Source organism: Thermobia domestica, chromosome 10 (assembly GCF_964235325.1).
Source record: "Thermobia domestica chromosome 10, izTheDome1.hap1.1, whole genome shotgun sequence".
In the NCBI taxonomy this organism is placed as follows: domain Eukaryota; kingdom Metazoa; phylum Arthropoda; class Insecta; order Zygentoma; family Lepismatidae; genus Thermobia; species Thermobia domestica.
In genome coordinates, this window is record NC_137463.1 from 89,801,821 (window position 1) to 89,826,775 (window position 24,955).

General features: G+C 35.9%; 1 protein-coding gene across 1 annotated transcript in view; it reads left to right on the forward strand.

The window, feature by feature from the left end:
- LOC145662552 (lysocardiolipin acyltransferase 1-like) overlaps positions 1 to 24,955 on the forward strand; it is a 72,928-nt gene that overhangs the window by 26,414 nt on the left and 21,559 nt on the right. Inside the window, exons 2-3 of the mRNA XM_081728229.1 lie at positions 7,658 to 7,862; positions 20,857 to 20,969. Coding sequence (XP_081584355.1) covers positions 7,658 to 7,862; positions 20,857 to 20,969 — 318 coding nt within the window. The remainder of the gene's footprint in view (positions 1 to 7,657; positions 7,863 to 20,856; positions 20,970 to 24,955) is intronic.

Genomic DNA, 24,955 nt, shown 5'->3' on the forward strand with positions numbered 1-24,955 from the left:
ATTAGCTTGGTTGAAGAAGTGATTAATTGTATCTTCAAGTTACTTGTTATTAGACTTCCAAATTCGTATGCAAAATTATGATCAGTTTTGTAGAACGATTATGTTCGTCTATCTGTCGATAAGTATCAGAGCAAAAGTGGTAAAAGATAACGTCAGTCTTTTGGAATCAATTCAGTGCCCCGCGAATTAGAAGGCTGCACGGGCTTGGGCCGAGCCTGCGGGCCTAAGCCCGACCCGGCCCATGGGCCACACTTAGGCCTACAAAATATATATCACTTCGGTCCCGGGCCGAAAATTTTCGAATATACAACCATATTTCTCGGGCCTCTTTGGGCCTGACTTTGTGAATGTACTGTACAACGATATTTATTTGACCGTTCTTTCTGGAGAAATTTTGAAACACAATTGTAAAACTAAACCTCTAATTCTGTAAATAAAAATACAATTTTGCGTTAATTATAAGTTTCTGTAATTCGGGTTTATTTCGAGTTCATTTGATTATCATACGTACTCGGGCCGAGCTCGGGCGTAAATATTAAAACATATTTCGGACTCAGGTCGGGCCTCACATTATAAATTCACGGGCCGGGCCGAATTCGGGCTAAAAATTCCCGCCCGTGCAGACCTCTACCGCGAATACACGTCATTTCTACTGGAGAAAATAATTGTGTGTGGCAAAAGCCTGTGACGTGAATGTAAACTCTTTCGGTTCATAACTTTTGTAATACAGTGATTGTTTTTTTTTTTTTAAACTTGCTATTGTGAAAAACCTAATTTGGATAAGATACCCTTCTCTAAAGTAATTAGTTTCATATAGTTTTGTGTAGTAAGTAATATAAGATCTCGATATACAACCTTTCTTTTAAAAAAAATAAAAATATAAAAGTACAATATAGTAATGACTCAATGAGTCTCGTATTTTTTTTTCGATTCATTTTTCGTTCTTTTCACTTCAATATTTTTGGTGAATATCAATTTTATAATAGGATTTCAATTTTTTAGACTTCCAAACTAAATTCGTAAGTGTCGGAAGCCTTATAGAAGGTCTTTGCATGTCCATTTGTCGACAACGATGAGAGCAAAAACGATAAGAAATATCGAAATGTGGTTTCTCGTAATCGATCCAAGCGTCTCAAGAATAGGTCCAATCTCCTCTGTTAACTCTCTATTCAAACCAGAAGTGGTTCAAATTAGTTATTTCCGGTTACAACATGTATCGCTATAGAACGAAAACAGTAACAGATTATAGCAAGAAGCGTTTTTTGCAGACGATTCAGTGTCTTAACACAACGTATCATGACTACCCTTAACACTCTCCCAAAACCGGAAATGGTTCAAATTGAATATTACTCTTCCGGTTTCAATACTGATTTCCACAGAGCAAGAATGGTAAGACATACCGATATTCGGTTTTCTCAATCGATTCATTGTCTCAAAAATAAATTCCGTCTTTTACTAATCCTTTATTCAAACCGAAAGTGGTTCAAATTAGCCATTTCCGGTTTAAATACTTATTGCCATAGATTAAAAATGGTAATAGATAGCGGCAAGCGGCTTTCTCCAATCGATTCATAAGAGAATATCGTCGCTACCCACAACACTCTACCAAAGGCTCAAGTGGTTGAAATTTATTACTACTTCTTGTTTCAATACTGATTTTCATAGAGCTAAAACGGTAAGAAATATCGAAATGCAGTTTAAGAAAAGGTTCTATCTACTCCATTCATCTTCTATTTAAACCGACAGTGGTTCACATTAACCATTTCAGGTTTCAACATGTATCGCCAGAGGACAAAAATTATATTAGATAACGACAAGCGGTTTCCTACAAACGATTCGGGGTCTCGAAAGAACATACGATCATAACCCGCTGCATCCTGCTAAAACCGGAAGTGATTGAAATTTAGCACTACTTACGACTTCAATACTGATTTCCGATTGGCAAAAAACGGTAGGAGAATCGAGATGTAGTTGTTTGGAATCGTTTCAGATTCCCAAGATTAGATTCTGTGACACTCTACTAAAACCGTAAGTGGTTAAAATTAACTACTTTTTTCCGGTTTTAATCCTGATTTCCATATATCGAAAACGTAAGAGATACCAGATGCGGTCTTTGGCAATTGAATAATCTTTCCATGAATATCATACACCTCCTCCATTAACTCTCTATTCAAACCGGAAGTGGTTTAAACTAACAACTTCCAGTTTCAATAGCTATCGCCATAGAACGAAAATCGTAATACATAGAGACAAGTGGTTTTCTGCAGTTGATTTAGGGTATCAAGAGAACATGTCATTACAACCCACAACAATTTACCAAAACTGAAAATGGTTGAATGTTGCTACTACTTAATTTTTCAGTACTGATTTCTGTAGATACAAAAATGGTACGAGATATCGAGATACAGTTTTTTTTTTCAATTCACTAAGCTTTCTAGAAGTAGGTTCTATCTCCTCCCATAGCATTCTATTGAATTCGGAAGTGGTTCAAATGAACCATACCCGATTTCAAACTTTAACGCCATACAATAAAAACAGTAAGGCATAGCAAGTAATGGCTTTTTGATGTGGTACAGGTTCTATATTTGATCTTGTCAATTTATTGCAACTAATAATAATGACATGAAGTGCGAACATGAAATTAAAGCAAGGATAGGAATGATGAAAGAAGCCTTTAGAAGAAAAGTCTATTTTGTGGGACCTTGAATAAAGAGTGAAGAAAAATACTTATAAAATACTTTGTGTGGAGTGTTGTATTGTATGGGGAGAAAACATGGACATTACGTAAAGTGATGAAAAACGACTGGAAGCTTTCGAAATGTGGGTGTGGAAAAGAATGGAAATAATTAAAGAACTAGTTGAGTTGAGTGGAAAACGAACGAGTGGGTGTTACAAATGGTGGAGAAGAAAATAACACTTTTACATATTCTTGAGAAGAGGAAAAGAAACTGGTTGGAACATTACCTAAGAAGAAATTATATCATGAGAAAGGTACCAGATGGTTGTTGGCAGGAAAGAGAGGGAGGGGGCGAAAGAGGCTACAATTAATGGACGATATAAAAGCATAAAGATCATGCGTGAAGACGAAGACGTTAGCGGAGGATCGTGGAGCATGGAAGTTTCTGAACTGCAGCAAGTGACGTGCCAATAAGGGCAGAATACCTATGATGATGATGATGATGATGATGATGATGATGATGATGATGAGTAGTTATAGGTTTGAGTATCGAATTCATATAGTTTGGAAGTCTACTGTAGTTTCACACTGTGAAACGAAACTCACTTGTTAAATAAACTATGTTGTACTATGATATTTTCACATCATAAATAAAATTGTCTACGGTGTTATTTTGTTAAATTGATTTCTTTCTTAGAATACTTAAATAACCTTGGTCTTCCCTACTACGATAGTAATATTATATCATCATTATAATTATTTTTAACATTTAATTAAATGTGCCATTCAAGTAAAAGAGTAATTTTTGTTATTAAAAACTATTTAAAATTAAAGGATTAATAAAGCATTCGGTAATTGTGCTGTTTTCAATGCTGGATAACCAATTTTGCTGGCGTAAAACAACTCAGTATTTAGTTTAATTATTCCTTGCGGTCGATAATAAATATGGTAAAATATTTTATATGATAGATAATAGAGGGGACGTGAAACTTAAAAATTTCATTTACTAACGGACAACTCCCTTCAAGATATTTCGATTGCCGGCTATTCTTGAAACTATACAGTGGTGTAATGATAACAATGCGGGTTCATCAGCTGTAAAAATAAATTTTGGACCCCGTACTATGTATTATATATATTATAGGAACTAAACGAGTTAAAATTAGTTATGATATAATGCATCAGTTACAACATGAAGGTTAAGGCATTATCTCATTATTTATCATAATTGAGCTCTATTATTTGTGTGTTACTCAGGTTTTTAGGAGATGAATTGTTATTTTTTTTAAATATTAGTTTACAGGACAGTAATTCGATTTTCAGTGATCGCGTATTGTTTTAATCATTTTTGTACACGGTAAAATTATTATTAAAATCTCAGTGATATTCTTTCATTGCCATAAATTATTTTCTAAAGTAGAAAGTAGTATTGACGAGAGATTGATTCTAAATTTGTTAATTGGATAGGATGAGAAGTGTTATAAATGTTAAGTCTATTACAGTATGGTGTATCGTTAATTGCATTTGCACTCCAATTTTTCATAATAGGTTTTTCATGTTAGAATCTCTTGATTTCACGGCTTGTACGAAACCGACATTCTATCAGCGGCATTGGCCGATTTTTGGGATGGTGAGTTTTATTAACAATTACATCGACCTCAGCACAAAACTGAAATACGGAATATTTGATATTTTGATAATTTCTTGTTTTACGTATAATGAACACTTAGGACTATCCCACAAAACCACCGTAATATACAATCCGACCTTTCTCATTTAGAAGGGAAAGTTTGCTGATCTCTAAGCTAACAAGGGCCCGCCTGCATGCAGACTTTGCAGGCCCTAATGTTACTGTGCTGACACTATAAGCATATAACAATATATACAGGATGGTAAGAAATTATTTGAACAAACTTCGGGAGTTGATTCCTGACACTGAAACCAGCAAAAAAGTCTTCTTGAACTTTGGTCAGTGAGGGATAGTTTCGGCGATATAAGGTGTTGAAAGCGTGGGAAAATGAACTTCAGAGGACTGTAATTCAAGAATAACGCATCGTAGAGAGTGTGGTTAAGAACATGACACTCGAAGTTATACTTGCTCGATAGAAAAATGTATGTTTTAAACCTCCGCAAGAGGTGTGCGAGGGATTCCTCAAAGGAACTTATGGATTCTCTATAACCTGGGAAGTAATCCATATATTCCATTGGGGAATCCCTCGCACACGTCTTGCGGAGGTTTGAAAATTACATTTTTCTATCGAGCAGGTATGACCTCGAGTGTCATGTTCTAAACTGCACTCTCTACGTTGCGTTTTTCTTGAATTACAGCTCTCTGAAGTTCATTTTCCCAAGCTTCGGCATCTTATATCGTCGAAACTATCCATCATTGACCAAAGTTCTAGAGAACATTTTTGCAGGTTTCGGTGTCGGGATCAGCTCCCGAAGTTTAACGGGTCTTTACTAAAAATCCGGACTACTGATGGAACCCAATTTATTTAGTTCGTTGGTAATGTACAAGAAAATAAAAAAAAATCACAAAGTAAACAATGAACAAAGTACAATACAAAATTGAACTCATTGTTGTACGACCAGTCCGTGTCTGCGGATATAGTCGATTCTTTTCTTCGTACTGTTGCAAAGCATCTGTACAACATTTTTGTCCAGTTTTTTTTTAAAGCAGAATTTAATGCGATTTCCAAGTTTTCTTGTGTTTTGTGCTTTCCAACCGTTTGCAGGACACATTCTTTTAAATCAGCTCAAAAGTCTTCAATAAATCGTGCTTCCGGCAAATTAGTAGGGTTCTCTTGTTTCTGAACAAAATTGACGTTCTGTGAGTGTAGATAATCAACGACAATTTTGGCATAATGCGAGCTGGTTTTATCTGGGCAAAATACATAAATATCGTTATAGTTTGGTCCAATGTTCTGAATAAGTTCTTTTTACACATTCCTTCAAATAAATATCGGCATTAATGGCACCATTTGAGTATTTGATGAAGGGTGCACTCATTCCGTTCGGGCCAAATGCAATCCATACCAGAATCTTCTTTTCAAGCTTCTTTTGGTTGAAAATTTAACTGTTCAGTTTCTTAAAAGTCTTATAATTTGTCGCAGGCGAACATTGGAGCAATTTTACAGCTTGGCGTTGCGAAATTTTCCTTGTGGTTAAATTTTTGTCGTGAAACCTTGACCTTTCTTGGAGACATTAGTTTTGATGTTCTGTCAGATCCAGACTTGCGTAAAGTGACCAAATCTTTCTCAAAACGCCCTAAAATATCATGAACAGTACTCTTGGATACTCCTTCTTTGCAAAAATGGTTCGCTGTATGACTTTTCCCAGCTTCTTTGTTCCCTGAGTATAACTTGTACATCTTTTAGGAAGTATATATTCTTTTGACATCGTTTTTCACACTTGTCTACAATAATAAGAAAAGACTAAAATTATTATCAGAAACGAGATAACATACACTACAAAATCCCACTACTAGTTTGTGTCAGAGTACCACTTTGCATACTCTTGTCATCTAATGAAATTTGTCAGGATTTTTAGTAAACACCCGTTATTCAAATAGTTTCTTACCTTCCTGTATGTGAACCAGATTTTGGCATTTAAACACAATTTCAATACATTTTTCAAAACATAATTACATCCTAAATCTAGATAACGTAAATCAAACATTTTCTGGAATAATTGAAGGGTTGGATGCAAGAATCAGGTAGATCCATTTTTTAGCGAGTTTGAGATTTTCACAATTTCCGGTAGGGAAAATTAACTCTACATTGTGTGCAAGAATGATATGGCTCCGATCATTATATTCAGTGTTATAATGCAAAGGAGATACCTACATACAGTGTTCATCGTGAAGTTAGAGCAAGATGCAGGCAGCTCCAGAAAAAAATTCTAAAAGTGGACTTACCTGGTTCTTGCATCCAACCCTTCAATTTCGATGCAACGACATTGCGCAATTTTTTCTACGGATTAGATCGTTGACAATCTGTAATCTATGACTTATTAACGAGAACAGAAAGTGCTGAAATTGCGCCAATTTTCATCGCGACGTTGCCAACAACAGGATTCGGGAAATTGTGTGAAATTTTGCACCGAAATAAAATGTATAAACGCCATTCTTTTGTAAGATATACTCGTGCTCATTCTAATATCTACAAAACAAGATATATGTATACTTACAGAACTTTTCACGTTTACAGTTTGTATTCTTGAAATTTAAATCCTACAGCTTTTAAAAATGTCATAGTGCCTTCTCGTGGTTTAATATGTGAATTCCTAAATTCTGTGTATTTCCCCATGAAAAACTAGATCCTTTTGATAGAAATGCAAATAAAAGAATAATTTATAGAAAGATGAAAGAACATTTACTAAAATACATGGTAGACACACCTGAAATATGTAAACAAATGCTTGTTTCTGATTGACTAAAACTGCAAAATGTAAACAAATCCTTGTCTCTGGTTGGTTGAACGCCTGTCCACTATATTTAAAGGGAACTTCTGGAAATATTCATATATTTTCTATTTTATATACCTTTCTTTTCCTTACAGTTTCTCAATAATTATTTTCTTACAGTTTCAATCTTAAAGGCAATCTTACAGTTAGACATGATACAAAAAAATATTGGCTGCGACATGTTCCTCCGTCACCCTCTCTAACGACGCCCGTGCACACATATAATAGCGATAACTGCAAATTCTATTGTTATCCATGACTTTTTATCCATTACTTATTCTCCCCCTAAAACAACTTGCGTTTTGGTGATTGTTTTTATTAGTCGAAATGTTAATGGTAATAATGGCAACGTTGCACAACATATTTGTGCAATTTCCAATTTTGTTGCCTGCTCATTAAGGCTTTATCTTTGTCAACAGATAATGGAGTGAAAGTTTGCGCAATTTCAGTGCACCCTTCAATTTATCTAACTTATACATAGAGCATAATGGTGAATCAAACGTGTTTCTTTTGCAGGCATTATTGGAATTATTGTTTGGTACACGGGTCATTGTGTCCGGAGATATGATCAGACCTTGGGACAGATCTTTAATTGTGATGAATCATAGGACAAGGCTGGATTGGAATTTCCTTTGGGCGGGAATGTTCCACGGAACTCGTCCAGCTGCTCATCGTCTCAAGATTGTGCTCAAGTCAGGAATAAGACATTTTCCAGGTCCAGGTAAACTTTCTTCATAATAAAACTATCAGTATCCCTTTCCGACCGTAGCTTTTCTGTATTGTACAAGCGAGAATTTTATATTTTTCACGCTCATTACGGCTTCGATCGATTGTGCGAGTTCCGCTCTACGAATTTAATTTGTTTCTTCCTTGCAATTTAGCAAACCATATGGATTTTGAAGAGTTTAATTTAGCTAAACTGAAGGCGGTATGGCTTGTAAAGGTAAATATTTTTATTTTTTTAACTTCTTTGTTGTTTCAATATTTGATGTCAGTGTATTTTATGACTTAAATGTCTAAAGAATTTTGATATGTTAACAATGTAGTAAAATCGTTTGTTCTATGGTATGTAATTTAGAAGAAAAATACAAGCAGCACGATCGTGCGGGTTAGGCTTTATTTCTGGTCTTTTAAATAATATGATCGACAGAAGCAATAGATTCTTCTTGAGCCTTTTCATCAAATACAGTGAAACCTGTCAACTTGGCCACCTCTCTAAGTTGGCCACCTGCTTATCTTGGCCTAGTTCGTCTTGAACCTGCATTTTCCCATAAGACATTCGTTACTTACTACTCTATAAGTTGGCCACCTGTCTATCTTGGAAGTTGGGCACACTGAAGCAATGTTTACCCTATGATGATAATGATAAATTTACCTGCCTATCTTGGCCACGAAAAACACAGTTTTGTTGTTTTTCTTAACTCTTTCGAATTCCCATATAAGAGGCAGATGTTCTGTATTTGTGACTAGACACAAAGAAGCATAGATTCGCACGATTTGTTCTTAGAGGTCAATGACCAGAACACTACCCTCATAAAAGGGTGGTGAAGGAAGATGTGAATAAGAAAACGCACGTACAGGAATTCAGGAAATGGTTGTACGTATTTGTTTACCCTGTCTGTTTTGGTAAAACCATTTGCTATATCGGTCCCTTTCATCAGTGGGAAAGCTTTAGTAATTCCGGAAAATTTCAAGGTTAAAGCTCAATTGTCATTTATTGGAACCTGACTGCATGTCAAAAGGTAGCGGAGGTTTTGAGATATGAATTCCCCTCAAGATTTTCTCAAAACATCCTTTGCTCCGAGGGAAACACTTCTATCATGAACAAGAGGTAGTTAACTACAATATTAGAATGTGCATATCTGCCAAAAAGAATAAAGCAAATATGTTTAGAATGAACCATCATTCAGTAACAACTGAAAAGAAGTCATATAAATTGCATATGAATTTCTCAATTTATAACAGCTTTTCTTGTTTTCAATCTCAATCACTCAGTGTGCTCTAATAATATCAATTTCAATAAACTGCGTACATATGCTTCTATTTCATGGTTGTTTGTGTTATTGTGTTTTCAATCCGAATAATCCAGTGTACCAGACTAGTTTTCAGGAAGAGAAAGGTATGCATATATATTAAACATACTATCAAGAGCGCCGATCCTGGGGGAACCGAGGGGGCCCGGGCCCCCCCAAAGCTCTATTTTATTTATGAGTATACAATATTTGGTACAATTTGAGTGTAATTTGTCTTAAAATCTTCATATATATACATTCTGCATCTGAATGCCCCCCCCCCCAATTTACAGAGAAATCGGCGCTCTTGCATACTATAGTAATATTTTCTAATACTGTATATTTTTATGATTACTTTATATACATTATTTATAAGTAGCTGTCGTGCCACTGCTTATTAAAATTTTACAATCAAGTAATACTAGAAATTCTATTCTAAAAATACACAAATCACACTTATTTTCTGTAAGTTGGCCACTTTTCGATGGAACCGATGGTGGCCAACATAGACAGGTTTCACTGTATAGCATTTTAAAAATACTTAAATTTACTGTAATTTTAGGATAATGTTTTAATGTTATGTACACGCTTCCTGCAAAGAGGAATTACCCTCTCCAACATTTTCCTGGCCCGATATCAAGTCAATTTTTATGTGTACAAAGTATTGGTTTAAGAATATTTTTTGCACTAAAATTTTTATGTCGCTCCACAATTAGTGACTACCACTGGCCTCATATGGAACGTACTACAATAATAAAGGACCTCACTTAATCCCCGTTTTATTTACTTTATACATATTTAATTGAAGAGTGTTTGATCAGATATTATTTCATTTTATTCTATTGAGTAGACTAAAAGTTTCTTTTGTGTCTATTAAAAAAATACTAGCATTTGATATTGTGAACGGCTGCCTTATAGCCAAGCTATTAAATTACACAGTAATCTCGTTTTTTTCGTAGGACTATCTTATACTGACGTCATAAAATTATTAGATGATTCAGATAGCAGCGACTTGTCCAGGGAGAACAATCATAAATGACTGCCTGCAAATCTTGAAGACATAAATCAAGAACAGGGTTGGATTAACTCATCTGGAGGCCCGGGGCTAGAAAAAATATGTACCCCTGCTGATTTCACCTAACACATTTCTGTGAAAGTACAGTAGGATAGAGACCTGCACGGGCCGAATTTTTCGGCCCGAGCCCAATCCAGCCCGAACGTACCTAGGCTCGGCCCAGCCTGGGCCCGAAAAGTTTTGGAGATTTTCGGCCCGAGCCCGGCCCGGCCCGATAAGTTTTTTAGTTCTTGGCCCAAGCCCGGCCCGAGCCAGATAAATTTTAAAAGTTTTTGGTCCGACCCCGGCCCGATAAATTAAAAAAAAACTTGAGCCTGAATCTTTCTCAAAATTTAGTACTAAATTTGACCTAACCCTCAGAAACATTTTCTAAACTTTGGTTCACAACCTGACGCTTGCCTTCCGAATCGTACCATTGCCTCCTAGAACTTTGTCTGTCATAGAGGGAACAAAAACTCCATTCCCGGTAACAAAAATCTAACTTAATTGATTTTTAGCATAAAATGAAGATGGCAATATTATTTAGCGACAGGCAAAACATCCCCACCCCTTCTTTTTATATTTTGAGTTCAGTAAAGATCAAGGTCAGAGCTCAATTTACCGCATAATACCTGCAATCCTCTATAGTGAAAGTGGAGCCGCTAAGCAACACAAACTGTAAATAGCTATTGCATTCTTTGTAACATTTTTCATGGACACACTTCTTCAACGTTTGGCTTTATTCCAATTATCGTTTAACGAAAGTCAATAATTATTAAAAAATTGCAATTGATCGGCCCGACCCGAACCGACCCGAACTGAAGAGAAATCAGTGTCGGCCAGCCCAAGCCCGGCCCGGCCCAAAGAAATAACAGAGTCGGCCCGCCCAAGCCCGGCCCATGCAGGTCTCTACAGTAGGAAAGTTAAGGGAATATGTTTCATATTTTGGTCATATTTTATAAGACAATGATTGTATCTTTATTATTCTTTTTAAATAGTCAGTTGAAATTTTGATCAGAGTGGAGGCCCCTGTCCAAATGGAGGCCCGGGGCTCATTTAAGTTATGGCACGATACTTTGGGATCATCAGTCCTCCATCAAATCCTATTGAAAATACAAAAGATATGTGTAAGATTGATGCTCGGTCTCCCTAGTCGTGCACATTGTAGGTGAAGCTTTCTTTAAATTAGGAATTATGACAGTACCTGCAATTTTCATATACCAACGTTTGCATTACATCAAGGAAAACAATCATATTTACAATGAATTAGAGTACTCTCGTACTTATCAAACTAGAAACAGGAACCGTTTAGGATTATTTAGATGTGAATATAGTAAGACACAAAAATCTTTTACTATATGTCAGTTAAATTTTATAATTTTCTTCCTATATTTTTAAGAGAACTTCCATTTCTGTCTTTTAAAAAACAAACACAGAAACTACTTATTAATAATTGTATATATAGTGTTGAAAAATGTTTTGAACTCAAAATTGATAGTTAAAATATTTGCGTCTGTTATGCAGTGATCTTTGTTTATATTATGGTATGTTATATATGTAACCCTAAAATTTTCAATTTCTAACTATCTATTTCTGACGATTGTAATACATCTGATGTTCTCAGATGTTTCTGCAATAAAATTTATTATTATTATTATTATTATTATTATTATTATTATTATTATTATTATTATTACTATTATTATTATTATTATTATTATTATTATTATTATTATTATTATTATTATTACTATTATTATTATTATTATTATTATTATTATTATTATTATTATTATTATTATTATTATTATTATTATTATTATTATTATTATTATTATTATTATTATTATTATCATCCCCTAAGTCCCCCTTAATCCTCCCCTGATCAAGAATGTGACCTAGAAATAGATAAACATGATGTGGCTTCAAAAAGAGTTGTGGACGAATCATGTACAAACGCTGAGGCAGATTGTTCTTCACAGAGAAGATTGTTTCTTTATTTTTTTTTAAGAAAATACTTCATGCCAAACAGACCTGTAGCAGATAAGCGTTACGACGGATATGATCATTTGCCAACAGTATGACATCAAATAACCAAGAATGTGTAAACTAGAAGGATGTAACAACAGAACAAAGACCCGATGTGAAAAATGTGATTGTTACTTGTGTTTGTTGAAAGAAAAGAACTGCTTCAAAGCTTTTCACGTCAGGTAAAGCTATTCAAATGTTCAAATTACTAAGTTAAAAATAAGACTGTATAAAAATATTTCATTGTGGCATTCGAGGTACGTACAGTAGTTCTAATATAATAACACAAAAGCAAAAATGTACTTTTCTTTTAGCATTAAAAAAAATCATTTGGTATAATGCATATCAATTTGCTAACATCTAACGAGTACAAAGTGAGGGTCTGCTATTTTGACTGATACCACAAATGCACTCGTGCGGATCTATTATTTTGATTCCTGCCGCAATTAAAACTTAACACGCACAGTTGTGCGGGTCCACTTTCTTAGAACTACGATGGACCCATGCAATTTTTTTTTTCATAAAAATTTTCTAAACATGTTTCATGTAGTATGGAAAAACCGGATTTATGAAAATAATCTAAAAATTTCTACTCCCGTGCGGAAAGAGGTATAGAGAAATTGTGGTAATACTAATCTTATAAGTATTTTGAAGAGAGACTTGCTGATATCAGTATCCCAAAAATCAAACCAAATATGATATATAAGAATATAACCTATGTTTAATATGGTTTACATTCATCACTTTCATCTTAATAAGATTTCTATTATAGTTTTAACAATGTATTTCGATAACACCATCAGTTTGTCTGATCTTAGACATACTAAGTTACTCTTTTCATCTTACAATTAGTAGTCTTCACAATTTTACTCGTACATTTAATTATTTTTCATTTTTTAAAAATAAAACTAGATGAATCTGCTCAGTCTGCTCAGCGTATCGTTCTGTTATGAAAATGAATATCCTTCCCGCTGTGCATGTCTCCTTACTCACATAAGTAAAGGATAGAATATTCACAATTTAAGTGAATTGCTGTGTATAGATGTTGGAATGAGTTTGTAGCAAATTTGTAGAACACGATATCAACTGGAAATATTTTTCTAATAAATCGATATCCGTCCGAGTACGCTTCATTGCGTATCTTGAGGCCTTTGAAGTTGCCAGCACGCAATAGGTTTTGCAATTCAGATTTAAGCAGAGCGCCTGCAATGTCCGTCAACCCACCATACGTAACTTCTCTACTGGTTGCCTAACACCGTGGTTTCGGCCTGCAACAATGTTAATCGTATGGGTTCAAAACGGCCCCTAAAATGTTGAATAGAACAGTAACGACATGGTTTTTAAATATTTGAATGAGAACTGGACAATCCACACAAAATTTGGAATGACCAGTGAAAACGGCACGTTTCTAGCACTTCTGATTTTCGAAATCTCATTGTCGAAAGGATTACGGACAAACATATAAACCTAGCAATTTAATATATAGATTAGCTGAACCTGCGCTCTCTACACAGTGCATCATTCACATATGAGCATGAATCTCCTTGTCGTTCCTCGCATCTGTATATGTCCCTTTACAGACACAAATGAAAGACATCTTGATAAAAATCGGAAAAGGGTACCGTAAAGGGGAGATTTTTTTCGATTATTTTTTCAATACCTCGCACCGTTTGCAAGATTTGAGCCTATTTCCGGTAGGAATTTCTAATTCATGTATGATCAGTGTTTTCTTGCTTATTGCATGCAGTATATAATAAGCAAACACATTACATACAAAATTAATCATTATGTCAGTGATATATGGTGTTCGTTGGGCAAAACACTCCAAACAACAACAATTAAGATTCGTCTTTGCCTGGAGAAATGGCTATCCTTTATTTTTCATTATCATTGGGCCATGAAACAAACGCCTGACAGATATACAACCCCTGTATATAACTATGCTGTGTTGGAATGTATAACTCATAGGATATGTTTTTTTTAATCAGCACTTCCAGTGTACCTCTAGAAACGTAACAAAGAAATTACGGTCACTGGACAATCTACACAAAATTTGGAATCGACCAGGGAAAACGGCACTTTCTAGTACTTGTGGTTTTCGAGATCTCATTGTCGAGAGGATTGGAGACAAACATAAACTTTTCTTTGGAGACAAACATATAAACCTAAGATTTTAAAATATAGATATTTAATAAATTTATCGAGTGACTTCCAGTAGGAGCACTATTATACCATGGCATACTCTTTTATATTTTTTCTGAGGACTGGATGACGATATTTTTATTATTAAGTATGCTGCCTTTCGGCAGGTCCTAGGACTAATGAGGATTTTTTTTTCAATTTTAGCTTTGGACCTGGAAATGTTTCTTCCACTTTTGTCGATCTTCAGCTTCCTCTTTTAACTCCCAATATTTTCTCCTATCTTTCAAATCATCAATCAGCTGCGTTCTTCTTCTTCCTATTCCTCGCTTCCCTTCCATCTTTCCTTCTATGGCGGTGTGAAGAAGACAATTTCTTTGCAAAATGTGTCCAATTGGCCTTTCTACGGAGGATGGTGGCTAGAAATGTCCTCTTCTCTCCTATCCGTTTTAAAACATCTTCGTTTGTTGCTCTCTCTGTTCATTTTATCTTCTCCATCTTCCTCCAGCACCACATTTCGAAGCTCTCTAAATATTTATTCTCTAACTTCCGTAATGTCCAAGTCTCTAAACCATACAGTCCAATATATACCAGATAGCACTTGACCAACTTCTTCTTAAGTCCAATATTGAGCTTGCTAGTTAAGAGTGATCTTTTCTTGTTGAATGCTTCTTTAGCTATGGCAATTCTTGACCTGATCTCTTTGGTGCAGTAAGCGTCTCTCGTCAAAATACTTCCCAGATACTTGAAATTATCGATCTCTTCAAGTTCTCTTTGTTCTATTCTGATCCGTAAGGGCGTATTTCCAAGGGATATTCTCATGACTTTTGACTTTTCGATGTTAATTTCCATTCCATACAGTTTTCCGGTGTCAACTATTTTGTCAATCATCTCCTGTAGTCCTTCTTCGGTTTTAGCTATTATAACCGTATCACCTGCATACCTGATCTTGTTAATGATCTGCCCTCCAATCTTGAAATCTCCAATTCCTATTAATGCTTCTTTCATTAAACATTTACTGTAAATGTTGAATAATTAGGGCGACAAACTACATCCTTGTCTGACTCCTCTTCCAATCTCCACACTATTGGTTTCTCCTTCATTCAAGCGCAACTTCACTCGTTGTCCTATGTACAGGTTTCGAATGAGTCGTCGATCTCTCCAGTTGACTCCGATTTCTTTAAGTATTTTCAGAAGTTTCGTCCAATTGACTCAGTCGAAAGCTTTTCGCCAGTCGATGAAGCAGAAACACAACTCTTCCTTTACGTCAAGAATTCTTTCTGATATAATTCTCATCAATCCAATAGCATCTCTGGTGGCTTTTCCTTTCCGGAATCCAAACTGATCTTCTTCCAACCTCTCATCTATCTTACTTTCCAGCCGCCTGTTCAGTATGCGTGCAATGATCTTTCCAGTGTGGGAAATCAGGCTAATGATTCTGTGATCGCTGCACGTTTCTGCTTGCTTTTTATTGGGCGATGCAATCATTGTAACATCAAGAAAATCCTTTGGCCATTCTCCACTCAGGTAGATCTTGTTAATAAGTGAAGTCAGTGCTTTCATTGCATTGTCTCCTAATCCCTTGAGCAAATCTACTGGTATGTCGTCGTCTCCAGTGGTCTTTCTTCTTCGCATGTCTTTGATTGCTTGTACTACTTCACTTTTCAATATACTGTGTCCTTGTTCATCATCATCCACCTCTTCCTCTGTTTCGATCGCAATATCCTTGGGGCGGTTCTTCTGATCATACAGATCTTTTATGTATTTCTCCCAAATTCTAAGGATTCTTTGATGGTCAGTGGTTACATTACCTTCTTGATCTTCGATGCCGAACGTTCGTATACTTTTGTTAGCTTTCCCTCCTAACTCTTGTGCTTTCTGGTACAGCAGATCATATCTGCCGCGCCGTTGAAGTTCCATTATTTCTTCACATATCTGCTCTATGTACATTTATTTGGCTTTGTCTGTTTCTCTTCTCAATTCATTATTCAGCCTTCTATATTCATTGATGTCCGTGTTTTTTGCCCTTCTGCGTTTTTCCATCTTCTTAAGCATTGCTTCAGTTATCCATGGTTTTCTCGGTGCTCTTTCCATCCTGCCATTGTGGAGTGTGTCAAGTAGAATCTGTTTAACTTTTCCCCAACTATTCTCTATATTGTCAACCACATCGCCCATTGCACAGAATTTTTCTTCAATCTATTCTTTCATATTATCGTCGATATTTCTTAGTCGCTCTAAGTTCCATTTTCGATTTCTCCTCTCATTTTTCTTGATCGCCTTTAACCAAGTTTGCACTTCCGCCATCAGGAGATTGTGATCCGAATCAATGTCCGCTCCTGGCAGTGTCTTCACGTCTCCTACACTATTCCTGAAACGTTGCTTCACAAGAATGTAATCGATTTGGTAGCGTTTCTTATCTCCTGGACTTTTCCACGTGTACAGCTTGGTTTTTCTTTTCTTAAACCACGTATTCATCACCACAATATCATGTTGCCTACAGAAGTCGATAAGCATTTGACCTCGTTCGTTTCTTCTACCTAGTGTAAATGGACCCACTACCTTATTCGCAGCTCCTTCTCCTACTACGCTGTTGAAGTCTCCCTTTACTATGGCGATGACTTTACCTCTTCCTTCCTGATGCAATATGTCACTGATCTGATCATACATTACTTCTACTTCATTATCATCATGGTCGGTTGTTGGCATATACACTTGTATTATCACAATATCCACTAGTTTTGCATGTAGTTTTACAAACATCAAGCGGTCACTGCAATATTCCACTTTGGTTACACTTCTTGCTACTTCGAACTTCATCGCTATCGCGACACCATTTTCGGCCCTATCGCCACCCGAATAGTATATTCTATAATTTCCCGATACTATCTCATCTTTTCCTGGCCATCTCACTTCACTCAAGCCTACTACGTCCACTTTACATTTGTCCATTTCCATTTTTAAATTTTCAAGTTTTCCCTCACGTCGTAGAGTTCGTACGTTTCAGGTTCCCATATTGAAATGAACGTTATTGTTTTCTCCTCTGATGATTCTTCCCGGAGTAGTCCTCACCCGGAGATCCAAACGGGGGACTATTTTACCTCCGAAATTTTTTTACCTCAGGAAGAATCATCATATTTATTTATTCTCCTCCTTCGTCCCTTATGGGAAAAAGATAATGTGGTAGTATTCCCATTTCCTTTCCACATCTCCATGCCGTTGACCATCTAGTGGTTCATCCGCCTTTTAGGACAGTTTCCCCTCCTAAGGACAAGAAGGTGCCCTGAACTCCACCCACTCATCCGCCCTCCGAGAAGGCCGTTGGCACTTGGTAGAAGCTGACTCCTTATCCCGGGAGTAGGTCGGTCCCCACCTACGTTAGCCGCCAAAGACGTTGCCCGCTTTCTCCCACGAGGAGGTGTAGGTTGAGATTTTCCCTTCGTTTAGGATGGGGCCCGAAGGCTTTTCTCAAACCTCTCCAGTACTTTTAGAAAGCGATATTTTTACACGAATAAAATTTTAATAACCATCAAAGATTTCTATAAACTTTGTATATGTAATTCTCTGTTCTTGTCCTACATATTAAGAATAAAAATACGATGCAGTTATATATATGTAAAGCGTTCCATGGTGCAACATATCCTGTGTATTATGAAATATAACAAATGTAGATGAAATGGCAAATATATATGTGGACCAACTTTGGCAGAAACTGCAACGAATTCATTTGTTTAGTGAGTATTTATTTATTTATGTTCTCTCTAAAGCTTCAGAACAGAAAACACCGTATGCAACGCTACTATCTTCATTATCAGTCTCAATAAATGGAAACATTGTTTTTGTTGCATACTAGACCAAGATTTTTCTCAATAACAGCACATTTTAAAATTCTGCTTACTTTTTTCTTAACCTTTTACTCATAAGACATTTTTTTTGTTCCATTCGGGTTAAGATTTAGTTTTCATTTGGGGTTCACATTTCAATAAACATGAGCACCTCAGCTACAGGTTGGAAAGAATAATTAAAGGTACGGTAGCATATATATTTAGTCATTAAATAGTAAATAACACACTGTACGTAATGTTAGTCACACATATACGTTAATTTCCATGTTAGGAAATGAATAAACACGTTTTAACAATTAATGAAATTTAAAAAAATGTTATTTTTAGTATTAAACAATGTGTTTTATTCACAAAATTCGTGTTTCCTGTCTATAGTGGCATTTGAGGTTGAGTTCCTTGTCTATCAAAGAAATAAAAGACAGCAAAAATGTTCACAGTACATTATGCTCAAGATGGGGCAGTTTTCTTTATTTTGATAACACTACAAATCAGGGGCGGATTCAGGGCCCCCATCCCAGAGTTTGGAGCTCTTAAAAGTAGCTCTAAGTAGCAATATTACAACCCACCGCTTCCCCAGAAGTCCGTCCTGGATTCGCCCCTGCTACAAATGCTACCAAAGCTAGACTTCTCGCGACTTTCCACAGTTCTTCATCTTACGAATCAAGTTTTTCTCTCTTAATTCAATTGTGTACCCAAATTTCTCTGCTTGAGCGTTGGCACTCCTTGCAATTGCTGAGATTTATCTACAGAAGGCTACAGGTAGAAAATAAAATGACTTCGATAGAAGACGAATAGTCAAAACCTAACTGTTGGAATGAAAGATACCGGCTTCATTTCTGGTGAAACCTGAGTCCTTATGGTCACAAGGCAGATCTGTGCGAGGTACAAGTAAACTGGGTTCGAGTTTTTATAAGAAATGACTTGTGCCATATATTAGGGTTATTAATAAAAACATTAATCATGAAATACGAACAAAAACACCTGAGGAATTTTTAAAAAATCGTTCGAACAAACTCGCCATCAAGAATAAACTACACCTCGTAGTCTTTTCCAGGACGAATGACTTATGCCATATTATCAAGTTGTTAATAAAATGTTTATTTATGAAATATTAACAAAATCCCTTCAGTCGTTTTTGAGAAAATCGTGCAAAAAGAAAACGTCTCCAAGAATAAACTTCATATTCTACACAGGATATGTCACTGTAGGTGTGAAACATATTAACCTAACATCGTTCAAGCCAGTAAAAAAAAAGAACATTCTGCAATCAAAATAGAAGGTACCATTTAACAAAAATTTTACCTACTTTTTTCCAGTACAGACCTCTATCTCTTTTAAAAACACATTTCAGATAATTTTGTTGTGTAGGTACAATTTGCAAAAACGAAGGTTCTCATTTGCAATGTCACTGTTCCTTCCCGTCCCGCTTCACCAACTAACGCAGGACGTTAGAACGATGATATTCTAGAAATTAGATTTCCTCCTTTGCTTTATGGCACTTTTAATCCAATAATCTTCTCCTCTGTTACAACATTTTGGAGCCTTGGAATGATAAATACCCTCTGTGATTTCCTATATTCGGAGTTTTATTCTGTTCATCCGTTATTATCTTCAACCGTTTTCATTTTAGTGGTAGTGGACGTTTTATCTGATATAGCCACCATGTCTTGGCGGCCATTTTGAAAACGGTGGCCCATATGAACAATCTTTTGCCACAACGCTGTTTAGTGTATGAAGATCTATCGAATGTGGTATCACTTGACCCATATTTTAGTTTAAAATTTTGAAGTTGGGCTCCTGGCCCTCTTGAAGAGCGGCCCTGGAGGGCACCGCAACATCACCATTTGATTTGCCCCATGGTATTTCCTTTTTGAGTTTTTGTTCAGGTCATCAACTGTTTTCGAGATATTTCCGTGGAAAGATTAAAATGGGCCACCCTATATATATATATATATATATATATATATATATATATATATGTGTGTGTGTGTGTGTATGTATGTATGTATGTATTAAAATCTCGAAAATGCTAAAAGCTGATTATGGGAAAAATTCTCCAAATTTCAAAATTTCGGTTTAATTCCTGTTACCTATATTTTAAAATGCTGCATTATATAAGCAAATGCAAATCATATCATTTATTAATCACATGTATGTTTAAAAACATCAGTAAGGAAGAAAGAAAAATCTTGTTATGAATTATGCTAGAGAACACGTAGCTAGAAAGCAGAAATACTGGACATAGTTTGTGAACCTTGATTTCGAATAGGCCTAACTGTATATGTGGGTTTTCTCGAAAATTCCGGATTTCATTTTCTTCCAGTTAACTATTCCATAAATTAATATACAAAATCAATCATAAACACCTATAATAAATCTCCATCATGGTTATTTACAAAATCTTATTTAATCTCAAGGACGTGTTTGTCGGTGGTTATTAATAAAGACTATATATTTTTAGATTGTTGCATGCGAAACTTATTCACTGAAATATTATTAATCCGATATTAGAATACAACATGATGCTTTGAGTGGTGTTAACAGTTCTTAATGTTAGTATTTGCTATATTAAACAAAATCAAAATCTTTGATTCAGCTTTCATAAAAGCTAATCGAGTCTATACTTTGTTTAATTCACAGGGTGGGCAATGCAAATGGCCTGTTTTCTTTACATCCATCGGCACTGGGAGCATGACAAAAAAATTCTGGCAAGAGCACTGGATTATTTCCGAGACATCGACCACACCTGTCAGGTAATGTTTTTCTGCTACAATTATAGTTGACAAGCACGTGCTTGAAAAAAAAATATTACTTATGGTTACTGGTATCATCAATGAAATAAGACATCTACATAAGAAATTGAAAGAACACGATGCTCAACATCTACAATTTTCTTTGAGAACTAACATATTTCATTTTGATTTTGTAAATAAAATCATACAGTAGATAGTCACAAGACCAAGAAGGTCAGCTCAATCACTTTTAGCATTCAAATATCGCAGAAATGACAATGATGTATTAAAACAAACTGATCAGCATCTTTAGGAAACTTAAAACTAACAATTTTGCTTGGGCTGGTGACAATTTGTGCGAAAAATGAAATAGGTGTCATTGAATTTTATTAATAGTTCGACGGTAAGTAAATTTCGATTTTTTTAAAGAACACCTTTCAAAATTTATTTCTTGGGATGGGAACAGGGGCATCATTTAGGGGAGGCAGGGAGAGGCAAATATCCCCCCTGAGTTTGAGATTTATATAGATCAATAGAATAGTAGTCAATTAGTGGAAAACGCGAAATTTTACTTATATCAAGGGGTCTTGCCCCCGCCCCCAAAGCAAAATCTGAAATGACGTTTCTGGGTAGGAACGACATAAGGTAGATTTTAAGTTTCTGTCTTGCCAAGTTTGAGTATTCTGTTCACAGGGATGTTTACATAATTTATACCTATCTAACATAATTAGATGCAATTACTAAGCCAAGGGCAGATTGACTTTTTCGGAAACCCTTTTACAGATTTCTTTGTACAATTGAACCCAAATTACTCAATCACTTTCTCATTCATTATTTTCAGTGTGTGCAATATATACAGATAGTATTAAATAGTAGGGAAATATTTTCAGAAAAGAAATACTACCTATTCATATGCAAAAAGTGTTATGGAGCATGAGCTTGAAGAGCTAAGTTTTAGTTATTACTAGAATGAAAGTACTCCGTTTTAATCAGGTAGGAAAATGTCATAAATACCCGAAGTAATTAATATTTTATTTTCATTCTATATATGTTTCTTTCTCCTCATAGGTATCATCTTTATGCTAGATATTTCTGTTGTATCGGGTTGGAAGGATTGCGTGCTATTGTAAAATTTAGAGCAACTTGGGCTATATATTGCTACCAAAAAGAGTCACCCATAACAAATTTGATCAAGATGAAGTAATTAAACAAAGAATGCCACCGAAGAAGACACAGTTTTCGCACTACTCAAGTTGGCGGAAATAAATTTAATTGTTATGAGACATCAACTCCAGGTTTGGTCAGTGACTTAAGCGGTCGGGATATTGCAGTGTGACAAGAACAGGAAAATAGCACGCTATTTTCCCTAATCTGCATTGAAAGTAAAAAAGTATATGGTGTACGTAAAAACATAGGTTACATGCGTAAATCCTGTAGTTTTTGGACTTAACGTACAGCAAACGTATAACTGAAAAAGTATATTTTATACGTACTTTTCGTATAAGTGTTCCATCTATACGTACTTTCCTTATGAAGGTATATAGGCGGTAAGGATCTCATATACAGATAAACGTATATAATATAGCTGACGTATGTAACATACATATATGTATGTAATATACGGAAGACAGTTAGATGTCAGACATCCTGCAACGGCATGATGTAATATCTAAGCGGGAAAAGTATGTAGCATATGGATAACGTATGCTTCGTACTGATTTCCGTAGTAAACATAAGGATTCCATATATTTGTATACAATAAACCGCTGTTCGGATAACGGATTTTTCTCAGTGTGTGGACAAGAGAGGAAACTATGGCCAATGATCTTTCGCAGGGCAAAGGGTTCTCAAGTTAAAATGTCTTCCTGTTCGGATCTCTTTTAACAAACTACTTCCACCGAGAGCGTTACAATTGCCAGAGAGTAAAGTGAAAGAGACAAGCAATAGCAACAGAATTAGAACAGGGACATAAACGTATGTGCAACTTCACACAGTGAAAAATTAAAAAAAAAAAAAAAAAAACACACACACACACACACATCAAAGAGTCAAACTAAACAGCTTAAATTTTATAGAAATTTGTGAGGTTACATGTAAAACTAATAGAGCACTACAAAGCGAAGGATATAGGATATTTTATTCAAATAATAATAGTGATAGTGGTGGTGTAGGAGCTATTCTAGATCAGTGCTATTCAACCGGGAGTACGCGAAGATGTTTCTGAGGGTCTACTGGAAATATCTGTTGACAGTTTACTGCAAATGAAATTTGATAACTTGTCCATTTGTGACTTGTATTTATGCTCAAAAAGAGTACAATGAAATTTTCACAACTTCTTCCATTTCCATCAATATATTTATGTGAACAGGGTTTCTCTGCATTAACATGAATAAAAACAAAACATAGAAATTCCTTGAATCCAGAATCAGCTCTGATTCTCGCACTCTCGAAAATTTGACCAAGAATCGAGGAGTTGAGGTCCTGGAAACAAGCTCAGTCATCTCATTAACATGTTAGTTCTAAAGTTACTTTTAGTTTTTGAATTGTTAACATTGTCCTCAGTGTACGAATTATCAGGGAGGATGAGGGGAAAATCCTCCTCAGTAGAGCTGAATGTCTCCCATATCTTTTGAAATTTCCATGTTATTTTTTTTTTCGAATGAGCATTTTATCCCCTTGTAAATAGTCTTTTGATTGACACACTGTCTCTATTTGCCCCTTTTTAATCAACGGAACATGTGTATTAAGTTTAATAAGTTAATTTCTTTTAAACAGCTTAAGGTGTACACAATTGGATGGCGAACTGTGTGTAGCGGTACGCGAGGAAAAAAGGTTGAATAGCACTGTTCTAGATAATCAGCTGAAGGAGAAGGCTATGAAAGTAGAATCTGTTATGATAGGATTATGATTTGGGTTGGGCACGAGTCGAGTCAAAGGTAATTTTCTCAAGTTGAGTTCCAAGCCGAGTCATTATTTTTGAGGTTGAGTTTTAAGTCCAGTCGAATTTGATAAATGGCTCGCTCGTTCAGCTCGTTTTAACTCGTTTTGAAATCATGGCCGTTTTGATTACACTGGAAAGCGAAAACCGTGAGAATATAAGCAATAAGCAGTTTTAGTGTTACTCGCGAGAGGGGGCACTGCTTGCATCTCGTCTCGTCTCGATAACGAGACAACAATCGATGTTTACAACGAGACAACCTCAAATTAATGTCGTGAGCACCAATATAAGTATATACTGTAGTTCTTACCATCAAGGCTGAGACCTGCACAGTCGAATTTTTGAGCCCAAGCAGAAGTCCAACTCGAGTAATGATGTAAACCGGCTCTTGGAATGAACCATCCACTCAACTCAATTGAGTCGATGGTTTGGCCAGCTCGATTGAGATGAGCTATCAGCACGGTTCGGCTCGGTTGGTGTGAGCCACCGGCTGGAGCCGACTCGGTTGGTATGAACCATCGGCTTTGTTCGGCTCACGTGGCTCGACAACCCTAAACTCGAGCCGAACAGTTTTGAACATGTTTAGCCGGAGAGAGGAAAGGGACTGACCAATATTTGTAGATACAACTCATTCATAATTACAAACATTTGGTTCAATCAGCACAAAACGAAGATATCAAATAGACCGTGATTCAGGGAAGACTTTTGGAATAGTTTAAAGGACGAAAACATTCCGGAGTCGCCATCTAAAATTATAAACATTGTGTAGTTAAAGCTGATATCCACGAACTATAGGAAGAATATATCGTGGATAGTGATGAGCAAATGCAAGACCAAGACCAAGACCGGGGTGGTCTTGGTCTTGGTCTTGGTCTTGCACACCCAGTCTTGGTCTTGGTCTTGCACTGGAACCTTCGGTCTTGGTCTTGGTCTTGGTCTTGCACACCCAGTCTTGGTCTTGGTCTTGGTCTTGCACACCCAGTCTTGGTCTTGCTTGCAAGAGTCTTGCAAGTTTTGCTTTTAAGAAATCTCATGTTTTTCATAGGTAAATATTACTCTGGATATAAGG